At 36.5% G+C, this 15879-nt stretch overlaps 1 protein-coding gene across 1 annotated transcript in view; it reads right to left on the reverse strand.

The window, feature by feature from the left end:
• The window catches only part of Trap1 (TNF receptor associated protein 1), a 428549-nt gene that overhangs the window by 82572 nt on the left and 330098 nt on the right, over positions 1-15879 (reverse strand). The window contains exon 5 of the mRNA XM_069824270.1: positions 14928-14999. Coding sequence (XP_069680371.1) covers positions 14928-14999 — 72 coding nt within the window. The remainder of the gene's footprint in view (positions 1-14927; positions 15000-15879) is intronic.

Raw genomic sequence — 15879 nt, forward strand, 5'->3', positions numbered from 1 at the left:
ATAAATTGATCGATTAATCGATCAAATTAATCGATTAAATCCCACAACACTAGTAGTTAGATATCATGGTCTATGACGAATAAATTGCTATGACAGCAGTAATGTATTAAATATTATTGCACGGAAAATCGTTTCATAATATAAACTTTATGGTACAAGTTACGCCGTTATAACAGAAGTCATGACGTTTTAGTTGACATGGTAATATTTTACGGCAGTGGTACAATAATGTGGTATATTGTGCACGATTTTGACTAACGATAAAGACTGTTTGTAAGGATGTGTAGAGAACAAATTTTTCTTTACATCGTGATTTCATTTGAATTTCATCAGTCTATGAGAGATGTGAAATAATGAAGAAAATATCCCTTAGAGCTGAGTTGACGAATTCCTAGACACAGTTACCCCCATGCATTTGCAGCCAGTTCCCCGTTTAATAAGCAAGATTAGGGTGTTTGTGGAAACCAGAGGTGATCTCGACTGATTGGTTCCATCCACCAGAATAGGAGGGGGTGAAGGGACAGGGACGAGACATGAAAAATAGTGGCTTGCGTCTTGCTTATTCCTGCAGGTTTTTGTAATCACTTTACCCACACGCTCTCTGTCGGCGGAACCTCAAGATTATTAACGCGAGGGAAACAAAAAGGGGGTTTGAGGGTTGGGGGTTGAAACGTCTTGCCAGATAATGCCAGCGGACAGATGGATAGACGGAACGATGTGCCGGTGTTGAAAAATGGACGAGAGAAAAATACGAGGAGGAGACTGGACAGAGACGAACATGAATGTGATAAACCGGGACAGAAGAAAAAAAAAGAAAGAGCTGAATCAGGGAGGAATTGGAGTGGGACCGTAATTCAGTGACCGGCTCTTTCGTGCTTCCAGTCAATTCATTGCATTCACAAACAATCTCTCAAGAAGTGCTAACATCAAAATTCCTGCCAACAGAAAGCAAAAAGTTTTATAACATTGTAGGTGTACGCAATAGGGATACCTTTGCTTGAAACGTGAAGTCAGTGCTTGTTTCAAACATACCAACAAACTTCAAATGATGTAGATATACAGTACATACTCTGTAAGGTGACACCATTGTGCAATAACGGTTAGCATGACTCGGCGTGAAACGAGCGGCTCTGGGTTTAGGTCCTTGTTGGGACAAGTTACCCGGTTGTTGTTATTTTTTTCGAGATTTTCCTCCTCAATCAATTTACGGGGTTAGGTACAGCTTACAGCAGCAAAATTGTGGAAATATTCAACATTTTTTTCCTCCATTACTGTATCTTGTACAATAATGAAAATTAGTACAGGGACATCATTTTATTTTTACTAACATTTTTAATATTAACTTGCTTATACCTCTGGATCAACGCCGTTTGCTACCCCCTTCCACGACTGGAGTTCGATGAAACTGGCGTAATATACAAACAAATCACTTTACTGGGTATAGGAGGGAAGAAAAGTAGTTCATCCATTTACGTAAACTAGGAAATATTGCATTTCTGAGTTTGATCATTTTCATTAGGTTTTTGTTTAATTAAAATACAATACAGTATTAACAATGAGTGATTTTTACTCACGAACTGAACTGTCCATGTGGACGCATTCATTATGCAGTGTATACTATACTGTCTACAGCACATTAGCGTACAATATAAAGAATGAAGTTAAATTGGAAAAATAATCATAATATGGATATTTAAACATATTTTTTAAAATGGTGGCCGTTTATTTCGATACAGGCTTCAGTTCCTTTGTGCATATTATCGTGCTATAGACTATTGTACTACTCCCAATCACCAGTTTCGTTCTTCGTACTAATAACTCATGTTGAAATAATTATGTACCTACTCTATAAAAGAGTACTTTACGTATTGTAAATTCAATCTTCACTTCTGCCCGATCCGAAAAGATAAAATTACTCAGACATACTATCTACTGTTCGTCCAAGTGGTTATGTCGTAGGATCGTAGAAAGTGAGGAAATCACGTGACAGTTAATTACTTAACGAGGCCCTTTTATTTAAGTAATTTTAAACAGTTGTATAATATTAAGTAGACGTCCAATTCCTACAGAAAATAATGTTCTCAGAAGAGAACTAAGATAGCCCAGCCACTAGTTGGCGAATAAAAGCTGGTGGGGGAAACCGGAATATGACGTAGGCAAATGGACGACAGTACCTGTGCGAAAATGATTCAATATTGAAAGCTCTTTCGTCACTGGAAAACGCGAACATATTTTTGGAACATACTGTTTATTATGACCGTAAGGCTACTATGACTGTATATGCGGTCTTGGATCTGTGTGGAGGACGGTTGAACTTCATTAGTGGAAGGGGTGGGAGTGAAGTACATTAAAAAACTCAGGTAAAATAAGAATTGAAGTAAAAATAAAATGATGTCCCTGTATGTGTAAAACATTGTTCTTTTGCTATATGAAAAAAATATTTTTACGATTTAAAAAAATTATTTACATTTTTGTTTTCAAAATTCAGTTCATTGTGCAGTGATGAAGCGTTTCCCACGTAACTAAAAAACTATCCAACATTCTGTGATGAAATATTTTGTGTGTATTTATGCACGTCATATCTACAATACAGTGGCGGCTGATTGACTGAGGCAAATGAGGTCGGGCCTCAGTCACTTTGCTATCTTAAACTCAAAATTTTAATGTTTTTAGTTGTATATAACGTATTATATTAGTTACTTGAATGAAGCGTATAGAGTTGTAGAAGTATAAAATTTGTGATGTATATAGACCTGTCTTGCAGTAAAATTTGTTCTTGAGGCCAGGATCGCTCGTGCCGGGTCTGGCTTCTGCATTTCGTATGTTTCCACGGGTTTTAAGGTTGCACTCGGAAAGCTGAAACTGAGGCACATTTCTTGTGGCCTCGTGGCCTAGCAGGCATTCCCCCACCCAACAGCCCTCACTTCTCCCATTCAAAACCCGGTCTTTTGTCAATGCTGGTCTCAAGTGTCGGTTGGGATGAGAATAACAGTGGCGAATTGTCGTGTGGTCCATTGTGGTTATGCAGGGCTATGGTGGTTATGTGTTTCGGGAAAATAGAAATCGAAAGAAATGCGAGAAATAATGATAATAATTGTAATAAATTCATTATTAGAGTATCGTTATCGATAGGAAATAATATTTAAAAAAGGAAAGTTTTAAATTAAGACAGACCTACGCCATCACTGACAATTTTTCAGAAAGATAATCTTAAAACGCGAGCTTTCAATGCATCCTGTTATGAGTAACATAAATGGGTCTTTGGTAATGTGGTGCGAAATAAACTTTTCTGTTGGTCGTGCTTGTTGCTGTCAAAAAACAAAACAAAAACAAACAAAAACAAAAAAGAGAGAACAATGTGTCTACTGAAACTTCAGCGATCTGAAAAATATTTCCAGGGGAATTTCAACACATGCTTCTTCAGTTGAGCTAATATTCGTTGCTTTATAAAAATTAAATAGTACAGCCTACTGAAATCAACTCACAGCATAGCAACTTATTCGAAGATTGACATGTTATTATTTTTCATTAATGATGATAATAATGACAATAATAATAATAATAATAATAATAATAATAATAATAATAATAATAATAATAATAATAATGTCAATCATAATAAAGTATCAATAATAAACATTTTGTATGGAAGGTAGCCTGCTTAAACTATTTACTACAGGCCTCACTGAGGATTTCGGTCACCAGCCGCTACTGCTACAAAATGATGCAAGATCACTGCTCTGCCTTTGATAGATTGTCTGATAAAAAATAAATTCATTAAAAAAATTGTCTAATATCAGTACTTTCTTGTAACACAAAATAAAAAAAAAATATTATTTATTGAGGAATGTAGTTGAAAGAGCATGAGTTTCAGCAATAAAATAAAAGAAAGACAACATGAAAAAGTTAACAAGTTTATGAGTTATGAGGGAAACGTTTCATCACTGCGCACTAAACTGCCATCATTTGGAATTTTGAAAAAAAAAAAAAAATATATATATACACACACACACACACACACACACACACACACAAGGTGTATCTAAATTGGTGTCAAATATTTCGGGGACATGTTCCTAACACCAAAACATTACAAAAGGTTCCTATGAACATTGGTCTCAAAATAATTTATTTCAGAGTTACAAGACAAAATTTAATGTTACAAAAATTGCTCGGAGTGGCTTCCTGCTGATTCGATGTGTCCCCTAAACCTTAATTACATGCTCTGGCGTACTCTGTTGAAAATTCCTGGAGTGTTTCGTATTTCGTGAAATCCAGTTTGGATACGCTCTCAGAATATCAACATTAAGTACAGGAGTCGCATAAACCAGGGACTTTAAATGTTCCCAGACGAAGAAATCCATTGGATTCAAATCAGGCGATCGAGCAGGCCATGCAATGAATCTCCTTAGACCAATACATCTTTGGGGAAACCGATCATTAAAAAAAATACGAACTATCAGACTGAAATGAGCTGGAGCAGCATCGTGTTAAAACACATTCGTTGGATGACGTCCAGAAGTACATCATCAATTAAATGATGCAAATCATTTCGCTCTGTTCACTCACAGAATACAATTTCTTCTGATTTTTTGCTCTACAAAATACAAACAAACAAAAAACCATCAAACAATCAGCGGTCAATGAAGGGACAAATCCTTTAATAACTCCCTAACGAATGGTTTTCAGACCCATGTTCTTATTAACTTTTTAAATTGTTTTGATGTTAAGAACACGTCCCCGAAATATTTGACACCAATTTAGATACACCCTTATATATATTTTTTTTATCGCAAAAATAATTTTTTTTTTTTCACATAGCAGAAGGATAGTGTTTTACACATACCAATTTTCCTTATTGTACAAGATACAGAAATGGAGGAAAAAAAAATGTTGAATGTTTCCAAACATTTTACTGCTGTAAGCTATACCTAACTCCTTAATGCAAATTTTGTAATATGAAGATAGCTTAGGAGAAATGCGATACAGTGCCCAAACATTATTACAAGAACAAATAACATTTTAGACAAAAAGAGAAAAGTGTGGCTCTAAAACGACAAGCGTCAAGTGATGGTTTATTATTGGTCATCATAAATAAGACCACATAAGATAAAAAAGAAAAACATTCCTTCCCTGTCAACACAGAGAAAGTTTTCTTAATTATACGAAATTTTTGCTATTATAGACGCAGATGCAACCAAAATGGCATTAGATTGTATTACTGCCTAAGCCATGTTGGCCATTTGCATGTACGTACTTGTATGTTATTTGCGCAAGGAAGAGTGAAGGCACGAATCTTACCATTCTGGCTCGCCGACTTCGTATGGAAGGTGTAGCAGTTTACTAAGTAGGCTACGATTATTCTGTGAAGTGAAGTTACAATGCCACGAGTCCTTCCTTACACCACATGCAAAGTATGCCAACATGGTGTCACTTCTTGGCAACCAAGGTCACCCGATTTTACACTATTAGACATTATTTGTGGGGTTGACTGAAAAGAAAATTCTACACGCGCAAAGTGGAAACAAGAAAGCAATTGCTTTCCCGCGTTTTAAATGCTTGTGATCACATTAAGTAATGTCCGAACCAGCAACACGCCATTTAGCTACACGAGCTGCAAAATGTATCAAGGTTGACGGTGTCATTCTTGAACATGGTGCGTAAAGAGAAATGGACAATTAAACACAACATACAGGTAACGATTTCTTAGTTTACTATCACCTACACGGTTCCCGTTCCTCAAGGTTTCGATTGTTATTTTTTCTAAAATTGTGTTTAAATAAAGTTTTTCCTTTAGAATCACCCACACTATGGTCCATTCCTCTTGAATCACCCTGTATAATTAATTCCCGATAAAACAAGAGGTAATTTTTTAGAGACTATTTCGTTTATATGACGTCATTTCATTTTCGATCAATGAAGTGTAATGAAACTTTGAATTCTAACCAATCACAGTCACACTTTGCGATAATTTTTGCAGCTAGATTTATCGCTTTCAATTTATCGCATGGTTGTTCTTTAGTTTAGTCGTTGTCGCCAACTGTCTCCCCGTAAATTGATGATCATGAATACATTAAGATATAACTACACGGTTAAACTTTTATTTCAACTTTAAAGCAATGAATGCAAGATTGATATTTAATATTAATTAATACATTTACGCAGTGAAGACGACGTTCAAAACGGCGCACTATGTAGACACAAAATCTTCAAGCATCTTAATTGAACGTACCTTTTAAACTTGATACTTTCAATATTCTTCCCAGATTGCACGCATAGGCGACTGGAATACTGAACTGTGTAGATGCAGTTTTAGTTCCGTTATACACTACAGCGAGAATGCGTTTGTCGAGCTATAAAAATGCTTTCGTGTAGCACTGATTGTAAGTAACGGTCGAAACAAGGCACAGCTGACATTGGTCCTGCTTCCACAAGTAACTTAACCTATAAGCGTAGCCTATAAAATTTGTATTTTGTGAATGAATTTAAGCAATTAATAGAAAGTCAGATGTTCAAACTTATGTAACATGATCGCATATCAAACCCAAAGACCTTGCATAGTAATAATAAGGTCTTTGATCAAACTGCCTTCCGTATGGCGTAATAAAATTCGTGTTTTAATTAGGCCTATCGATACAGAGATGGCTTCACTGTGTAGCAACAGTCTCGCTGTGAATACATAAGCATTGGTATAGAGCTGTCCCCACTGTTACTGTTAAATTTAATTATGATTTCAGCAGATAATGAAAATATATTTATGTTGTAATAATAAGAGAAAAGTGCAGTACATGTAATTAACATTGTTAAACCTGTATTTCGCGTTTCGCAATTGGCATTACTGAATAATAACATCGAATTTCTTTATTGCAGTAATCGATATTCATCTACGAGTAGACTATTTCAACTTCACAATGTCTGAATAGGTTAAGATTCGTGGATTTATCGGCAAATCTCAGACCTCTCGTGACATTACTACAGACAATTTTTCCGAAGCAAATGCGAAATTGTTTGGTCTCTATGTAGACCTATGTGCAACATTCCTTACAGAAGACTGGATCGTGCCACTCCAGGCCGACTCTTCGTGGACCCCGCCACAGATAAGTACGGCCCACAAGAAAAATGGTCTCCGGATGCCCATAAAACATGTGCATTGGCAGGGCACTGAATTAGGACGTATGGTCCACACAACTACCTCAGCTCGGCTACACAATAGGGCTGCTGCCCACTTAATCCGCGCGTACAGTCCAACCTGTGGCTCGCGACCACACACACACTCGATAGGCTACTCCTGTTATTATCGACTGCTACATCATTTCCTAGCAAATCAGATCTCGCTTAGCTTGTTGGTATTGTTAGGATGATTTACACATTTTAATATTGGAAGAATTACTGAAACTGCTTTTTCTCTATCAACATACAAGAGGTGGCGACATTTTAAATGTTCTTAAGCTTTTTCATTACACGAAATATATCGTAAAAGTAGCGGATGACCCTCTCGAAGATGCCAGATTTCAACAGTGTCTCCAAATAAAAAGAAAAATTCGAGAGTGTTTTGTCACTTTTATTAGCAAGTACAATTCAAACAATCTAACAAAAACGATCAGTAGTAAGTTTCTATAAGAGTCCACTCGATAGCAAGAACAATAGTATCCAAATGATAGTCAATTTCAGCCCAGATTCTCTGTAGCATATCTGGTGTAGATAGCTGCTACTGCTTCCACATTCCGATCACGTAAGTTCGATGGCTGAGAACCAGACTGTTCTAAGTCCGACTTTTTATAAGAAAGAAATCTGTGTTTCATGTGTTTCAATTCTTGTCTGCATATATGAATAGAACAAAATTGCAAATAAGGTTGCTATGAAGCTATTCGAAATTGTTTCATGAAGCTTTGAATGTGAGGAGCTTAAAATAGCTCTCCTGAAAAAAATTGTAGATGGACTGGTTCTGGGCCATCGAGTTGTTGAGGTCAGTCACTCTGATGGTATAGGCTATATGAAGTCCTTGACGTAACCCCAAGGAAAAAAATACTAAGGGATTAATGTTGGGAAAACGAGGAGGCTATCCTATTGTACCGTATTATAATGTTAGACGCATAAAATCAAGCAGGCGGTATTTCAACTTGCTGGAAGATTATACTGCGCTGTTTGTGTGCAATCTGTGGAATACGTTTAATAGCTTTATTGTTGCTTCAGTTTTATCCCGAATGGTGAACACAGTTAAAGTAGGAGCCTGAAGATTAGAATTAAAAAAAATTAAACACAGTTAAACCTCGTTAATCCGGACTAGTTGGGGGGATAAGTTGATCGGTTTAACGAAGGTCCGTATCAACTGAAATAAGCTAAAAGAACAGCAGAAAGTGAATTAAAGCTCAGTTTACAGCAACAAAACACGTTTATTAAGGTGTATTTGAAGGGCACAAGCCTAAATACACTATATAATACACTAAAAGGTAAAGCAACATACTTTAAACCTTTGTTTGTGTAACTGATAATAATATTTGTTTGTATAGTTTAATTACTTTAATGCAAACTTGATGGATTTTCTTTATTTTTAATACTGTAGGTGTAAACCTAATATTGTAATTCCATAGTTCTAATGTATAAAAGTAAGTCTTAAAACAAGGTTCTTTAATTTTTCCAAACTCATCGTCTTCTTTTTACCTGTCCGTATTAAGCGAAGTTCGGCTTATCGAAGTCCGGATTAACGAGGTTCTACTGTATATAGAATAGGTAAGGAACACTTGCAAATCCAGAGAAGTCCATCAGACGAACTCATTCCTATCAAACTCTGTCTCAAAACGATGAAAAAGTAGTGGAACGGAGAAAAATTCTCTCCGGCACCGGGATTTGAACCCGGGTTTTCAGCTCTACGTGCTGATGCTTTATCCATTAAGCCACACCGGAGAGAATTTTTCTCCGTTCCACTACTCTTTCATCGTACGCAGAATATCTGCATGGAAACATCATATGTAGTTCGGTACATTAAAATAATATATATGATATGCGTAAATCACTTCCGATTTAAGACGGCGCTTATTCCGTCGATCCCGGCCAACTAGTCACTCATAACAAGTGCACCTCTGCACATGTGTGCACATTAGTAATACGTTCATAGACATCTATGACGTAGTGCAGAGGGAACCCAAAAGGTGGAACTTAAACTGAGACGATTCGATCCGGCACCGGGATGGGAATCTAGTGTGGCTTAGTGAATAAAGCATCAGCACGTAGAGCTGAAAATCCGGGTTCAAATCCCGGTGCCGGAGAAAATTCTTCTCCGTTTCACTACTCTTTCATCGTACGCAGAATATCTGCATGGAAACATCATATGTACTTCGGTACATTAAAATAATATACGCCGTCTCAAAAGTCTGAGACACTCAGAAGATATTCCTGCAAGCTGATAAAAATCAGAGAACGTTATGAAGTTAAGCTTAGTTAAAATACCGCTCGAAAAAACATCTTGGTTTCTCGGACTCCAAGGGGTCCGCTGACCATAGGTTGGGAACCAGTGCTATAGACGTAATGGAGACAGCGAGCGATAGTGGAGCAATGGTGAAATGAAAATGATCCAGGAAATCGAAATACTATTAATGAAAAACCTTCTAACAGTAATCTGGTCACTGCAAATCTCACATGGCCTACCGGCGATCCAAATCCCGTCCCATTAGACTGGATTACGATAATCAATATCGTTGTAAGAAATGAAAATATGCCGTTGAAGGATTCCAGTTGACATCAATACTTGTGTTTCAAAAGAGCAAGTTATTGTAATTTGTAACACAATTTTCATAACAATGTTCTTTCCGTATTGCACGCGAAGAGCGAATTACTGACATGGCTAGGTAATTAAGAGCAAAGTGCATCAGCATTGATTGTGAGTCTTCAAAGACCCCGCGCGTCTGGGTGTAGAGTCCGCATATTGATTGCAGGTGACCGCGCTTGAGGCAGACAAGCAAGCCAGAGTTTCATCGTCACCGCCATTATTATTATTATTATTATTATTATTATTATTATTATTATTATTATTATTATTATTATAACAAAGTTAGCTATTACTAGAGGATGAATTCATATTCACTAAACAACGGCAAAATATGCAAACACATAAGCAATTAAAAAGCAGGATATATGCACTAAAAATAACAAAATATCCAATGTTAAAATAAAAAAAAACGTATTTTATTTTAAGCAAATTACTATTACTGACGATTTTTCTGTTATACTTAAGAATTAGAGATGAACAAAACTAACTGCCGCTCTCGCTCACTGTGTTTGTTGCATTTGTCTTTCGAGTCTCGTCTCGTAACTCTCGTGCGCTTCGAGTCTCGCTCATCATTCTCGAAACAGCATTTGGTCGGCGTGGAAAGATTTCGTAACTTTGAATAACATTCATAATTGAAATAAATAACATTATACATGTTTAAATGAGACAAAAAGACAAAACAGAACAGTATCTTAGTTATAAAAATGTTCTGGTATGATATTACCTATGGTTATACAAGTATAAATAGAAAAAAAAACAATTCTCAAATAAATTTGCATTTCTAAGAAACATAAAATATACCGTCATTTCCCATAACTATGGTCCTGAAACACAACTATGGTCCACGATACAACCAATCAAATTTTGTACTCCATAACGTAGTACCTCGTTTATCTATATTTTTGCTATACTGTAGTTTGAAGTCAAGTCACTGCAGCTATCTACGAACGGTCTATGTTACTTCTAGAATGTTCTTTGAATGGTTGTATCGTGGACCATATTTGTGTTCCAGGACCATAGTTATGGGGAATGACGATAACGTTAATATATTTTTACTTGAGATTGCACACTTGATCTCAAACATATGAAAAAAAAATTCCTAGCCTTTTAATAAGGACCTATTAATTAAATAAAGATTGGGAACGGATTATTATACACTGAAAAGTAGAGATGATGTTTCAAATAGGTTACTTGATTGTTTATAAATATATAACAGGTGCCAAAGTAGATAAAAGTTCAGTCAGTATAAACAACTGTGGCTTGACGTTCGGGACTTCGGGAGTGATCAATCTCGGCGTCTCGAAACACTCACAAGCAGTCTTTACGTCAACGACGCAAAGTACAGAACATTGTCGTGCGGGTTTTCGGCTTTGCGGGCGCTGTTAATCTTGCTTTCTCGATCGTTGTTCATCTCTAATAAGAATACTGAGATACTATCACTTGCTAAAGTTGCATGTCCTTCAGCCCATTACCTTATGCAGTACACTTTTGACACATTTTTCGTTTGGCATCGGTGATTAAACTAATTCAAAATTGATAATTTTCTTGCGGCTAAGCTGTTCTAAAAGACAATTTACTTTACATGTTATCGAATTTTCTCTGACCACAATACAATTAAATGTTCTGATTTACCACGTCGGCATGTGGAAGACAAAAAATTGTATTATCGTGCCTATATTATTGTTGACAGACGGAGAAATTCGAGTTTAGCGAGCGCTAAGAATTTATCAACACTTTCTGCAATTTCCGCGCCCATCATATTCCAGCATTCGCGTGACAACCGTCAAAATCTTACGCACGTTCTTGTTTTTTTGATTATCTGTTCTTTTAATCTCAACTTTCATCCATCATAACGTCTCTATATTATACATTTGCACAGGGTCAGCAGTGCATTTCATTATGGAGTGCTTTGTTCATTACCGCGGAATTGTCCGCAATGATTCGCTGACAACAGTGCAGTGTCTGCATGTTGTCAGAGTGCAACGAATAAAATATTAGCTACTGTAATTTGTTTCAATGTTTGGGTTTCTTCTGTATTCCATTTTTGTGTGATTTTTCGCATTCTTAATCTTGGTTTAAGTACCAGATCGATTAAAATGTTACAAAATATGCGTTTATATGCGCTAAAAGCAGAAATATGCATTAACCTCTTCGTTATGCTTATGTACGAAGACCGGTAAAAGTTTGAAGAACCTTACATTTACGTTATAGTGAGGTAAAACTCCAAAATTTCTTATTATATTCATACATTTTGAACTTTTACCAGGAAATGTTGGTAAATCTCAGGATTTACCGATGCGAGCTGGTAAAAGCTAGATCGAAGAATCCAGAACGAAGAATCCTACCCCCGTTGTGCAGGTTCAAGCTTATTTGCAGAATCGATAAAGTGAAAAGATCCGAGAGGCTGACAAAGAAGATCTTAAAATGCAAGCGAAGAAAATGAAAGCAAAATTCCAAAACTTTCAGTCAGACAGAATTTGAGAATCAAAGTACCGGATGAAGACTAGGAAAAAATTGACGCAAAATCAATAATAGCAGTGGTCATAAATATTCAAGATAAGGAATTTCATCAACTTGGCAAAGCTGGCAAACTGAAGTCATTGTACTCGAGGAAACAATTTATATTGTGCAAAGAAAATTTTATCAGCATCGAAGAAGTAGGAAAAGAAGAAATTAGTGTACGGGAAGTGGTTGGCAAACTATCTTTCGTTTGAGGACAAGGGTTCAAAAAGTGTAATTGTCTTAAAAAGTGTTCAACAAAAAAATGTTTGTGTAAATCGTCTTCCATGTTGAGTAATTCTAAACCACCAACCTTACTGTGAAAAGAATTAACATTCATAATCTTTGTTTTACTTTATTTGTGGATCTGGATTGTTTAGGGAATGTAAAGGCTTTGTTAATTTTTGTACGGAATATTACAACCGATAGTGGTTAAAACTACAATATTTTGTTCACTATTTTTAATATGGAATATGTTTATTATACTCACATTGGAATGTAAGAATATTTAAATAACTTCAATTTAAAATAAATACAAATTATTTCAGTCATTGCTGAGGTGATTTTTATTTATGTTTTTAAATAGTTCCTAAAACAACAACAGAAAGATGAATCGGAAATAGATATGTAAAAGTGCAAAGAACGGCAAATCTTAGTAAAGAGTTTTTTATTAAATTAATATGATTTTACCACAACTGAACGGTAAATCCTGAGATTTACAAACATCTCTTGGTAAAAGTTCAAAATGTATACATTTAATAAGATACATTCAGGGACAAAAAAAACCGGACACTTTAATATTTGCTGGTATTTTGCAAAACATTATCTTCTCACACAATATTATGGTAGCCATCTGTTGTTATGGAGACGTGTATACATTGTTGATTGTTTTTTTGTTTTATAAACAAGCCATTACAACCAAATATTCCAATTTTGCTTTCGGAGTCTCAGCTATAACAATTTTGTCTCAACCATTTTGTGCTTCATTATCGTTATCATTCGTTATTTCTTTATTTTTACATTTTCTGAGTTTAAGTGGGGTTGTAACATTTGTCTTAAAACAAGATGCGACCTGAAGATGTGGCTCGAGCTGTAGCCCTTTACGATGATGGACGCAGTGTACGTTACATTGCAAATGTTATGAATATGGCTAGAAGCACAACCCATGATGCCATAAAACGGTATAGAGAGACCCTAGAATATAACAGAAGACCAGGTTCGGGTCGTCCAAGAGCTACAAATCCAAATGAAGACAGGTATATGATGTTGAGAGTTCTTAGGGAGCGCAACCTGCCAGCTACTAGTGTAGCCCAACAATTTGTTAACATGCATGGACGCCCAATTTCGGCCAAAACAGTTAGAAGGAGGTTGAAAGCAAGTGGACTGATATCAAGTAGACCTGCAACTGGTCCCAGACTTCTCAGGATGCATCGAGTTGAACGACTGCGTTTTGCAAATGATCACAGGGATTGGAGAAATGGACAGTGGAGCTGTATTCTGTTCACCGATGAGTCCCGTTTCAATCTGTGCTCACCTGATGGACGTGAAAGAATTTGGAGAAGAGGGGAGAACGATTTTCACAGTGTTGCATTTCCGAAAATGTGCCGTATGGAGGTGGTGGAGTGATGGTTTGGGCAGGAGTGTGTACGGATGCTCGTACAGAGTTGGTTTTTGTTGAAAATGGAAGACTAACAGCCGATAGGTATATAAATGAATGTTTGGCTGATCATATTGTGCCATTTGGCCAATTTGTAGGCGATAATTTTGTTTCAATGCATGATAATGCACGGCCGCATATTGCCCATGCGGTCGGAGATTATCTCCAAGAAGTGGGAATCCACGTTCTTCCATGGCCAGCAAGGAGTCCAGACATGAACCCAATTGAACACGTGTGGGACATGCTGGGACGGCGTGTTAAGAATAGACAACCGAGACCAGAATCGTTACAAGAGTTGAGGCGAGCACTTGGCGAAGAATGGGAACTTATTCCACAAGAAGACATTGCTAACCAAATTGAGAGTATGCCAAGACGTATGGATGCAGTTATTCAAGCCAGATGGGGTAATACCCGTTACTAAAAAGAGTTTTTAATGTTTAAGGCACCATAAAATGAAAAAAAAAAAACAGTTAGACCAAACGATGCCCTTTGTAATTTTTTGTAAATTTTCTCATCAGAGATTTTTTTTTCAAATGTTGTCGTATAAGGTGCTAAATGAAACATTATTTTGTTTAAATGGGTTTTGTTTCATTTTGAAATAATTGGCAACAAAATACAAGCAAATATAGAAGTGTCCGGTTTTTTTTTTTGTCCCCGAGTGTATTTCGGGGTTTTACCGAACTATAACGGTAAATGTTAGGTTATACTGGTAAATTCTAAGATTTACCGATCTTCGTACATTTACAGTAACATATACACACTATATAATCTTTACCCTTGTTTACAAATAACCTGAAATGCATTTATGCAATGGTAGCATATGATTTGCAACCAAGTAATAAAATAATAAACTTTCCACTCATGAATAAAATCATACTTAAGTCTCTTGTCACATAATTTTACTGGGTTTTATGTGTTCGCAGGCGGGTCAGACTGTATATTAGTTAATACCCATAGACAGAAAAGGGTTAAGAACAGTAGATGCTATTGTGGTTGATTACTTACCTTGGAACCAGACCGCGCGATGGTGCCGAGATTCGATAGCAGATCTTCCTTCGTCATGCCGATTCCTGTGTCCTGCGAATAATGAAAGAGGAGTTAAATAAAGATTTTCAATCCAATGATTTTATATTTTTGATATCATAAATGTCAGCAGTACAAAGTGCGTTGCTTATAATCAGTATTGTAACATAGACTATTCGCTCTCGATTGCAACAGTGTATTTTTTTAAATACTCTTTTCACTTTTTTTTTTCAATTTACTATAACAACCTTTACTATTTTGTTTTTCTCGTAGCACACCAGCGGATTATTCGCGGCACACTGGTTGAAAATGGCCGATCTATGGTCTGTCCCAGGAATCTGTAGAGTAGAAAGAAAAAGCAAGACTCTGTCCAAGTGGTATGTGGGAGGGTAAGGGCCAATGACTGCTCTGAGGGAGGCATTGCTTGAACGAAGCGAGCAATCGCTTGCAGGAGAGAATAATTTCTATCTAGACTCCACCTTCTATCACAAGCATCTTACTCCTTAGCGGACTCGAGCTGATTCTGCCCGCAATACACTCCTGCACAGATAGACTCCGCCCCCATATGCTCGAAGTTACTCCACAGATTCCTGGGACGGACCATAGAGTATAGAAACATTCTGTAACGCCAATGATTTGCTAAGGAAACCTGTAACTTGTAGGTCTGATTTTTGTCCTCGAATAAGTTAACGCTCTGTTTGCAAATGTTTAATAAGGTTCCAGCTACAGAAAATAAAAAGTGACGCTTGGATTCCCTGTATTTCAATATTAGGTTGGAAACAAATTGAAGAGTCCACTGCAAGAATGATGGATGTCACTTTCTTGTCGAAAATGAACCAAGACTGTCAATGCATAGCTTAAGACATATAGAATGTACATAGAAGTTATATGGCATTAACACTGATAGTCATTGTCCAGTAATGATCGGAAAATC

Source organism: Periplaneta americana, chromosome 4 (assembly GCF_040183065.1).
Source record: "Periplaneta americana isolate PAMFEO1 chromosome 4, P.americana_PAMFEO1_priV1, whole genome shotgun sequence".
NCBI classification, from domain to species: domain Eukaryota; kingdom Metazoa; phylum Arthropoda; class Insecta; order Blattodea; family Blattidae; genus Periplaneta; species Periplaneta americana.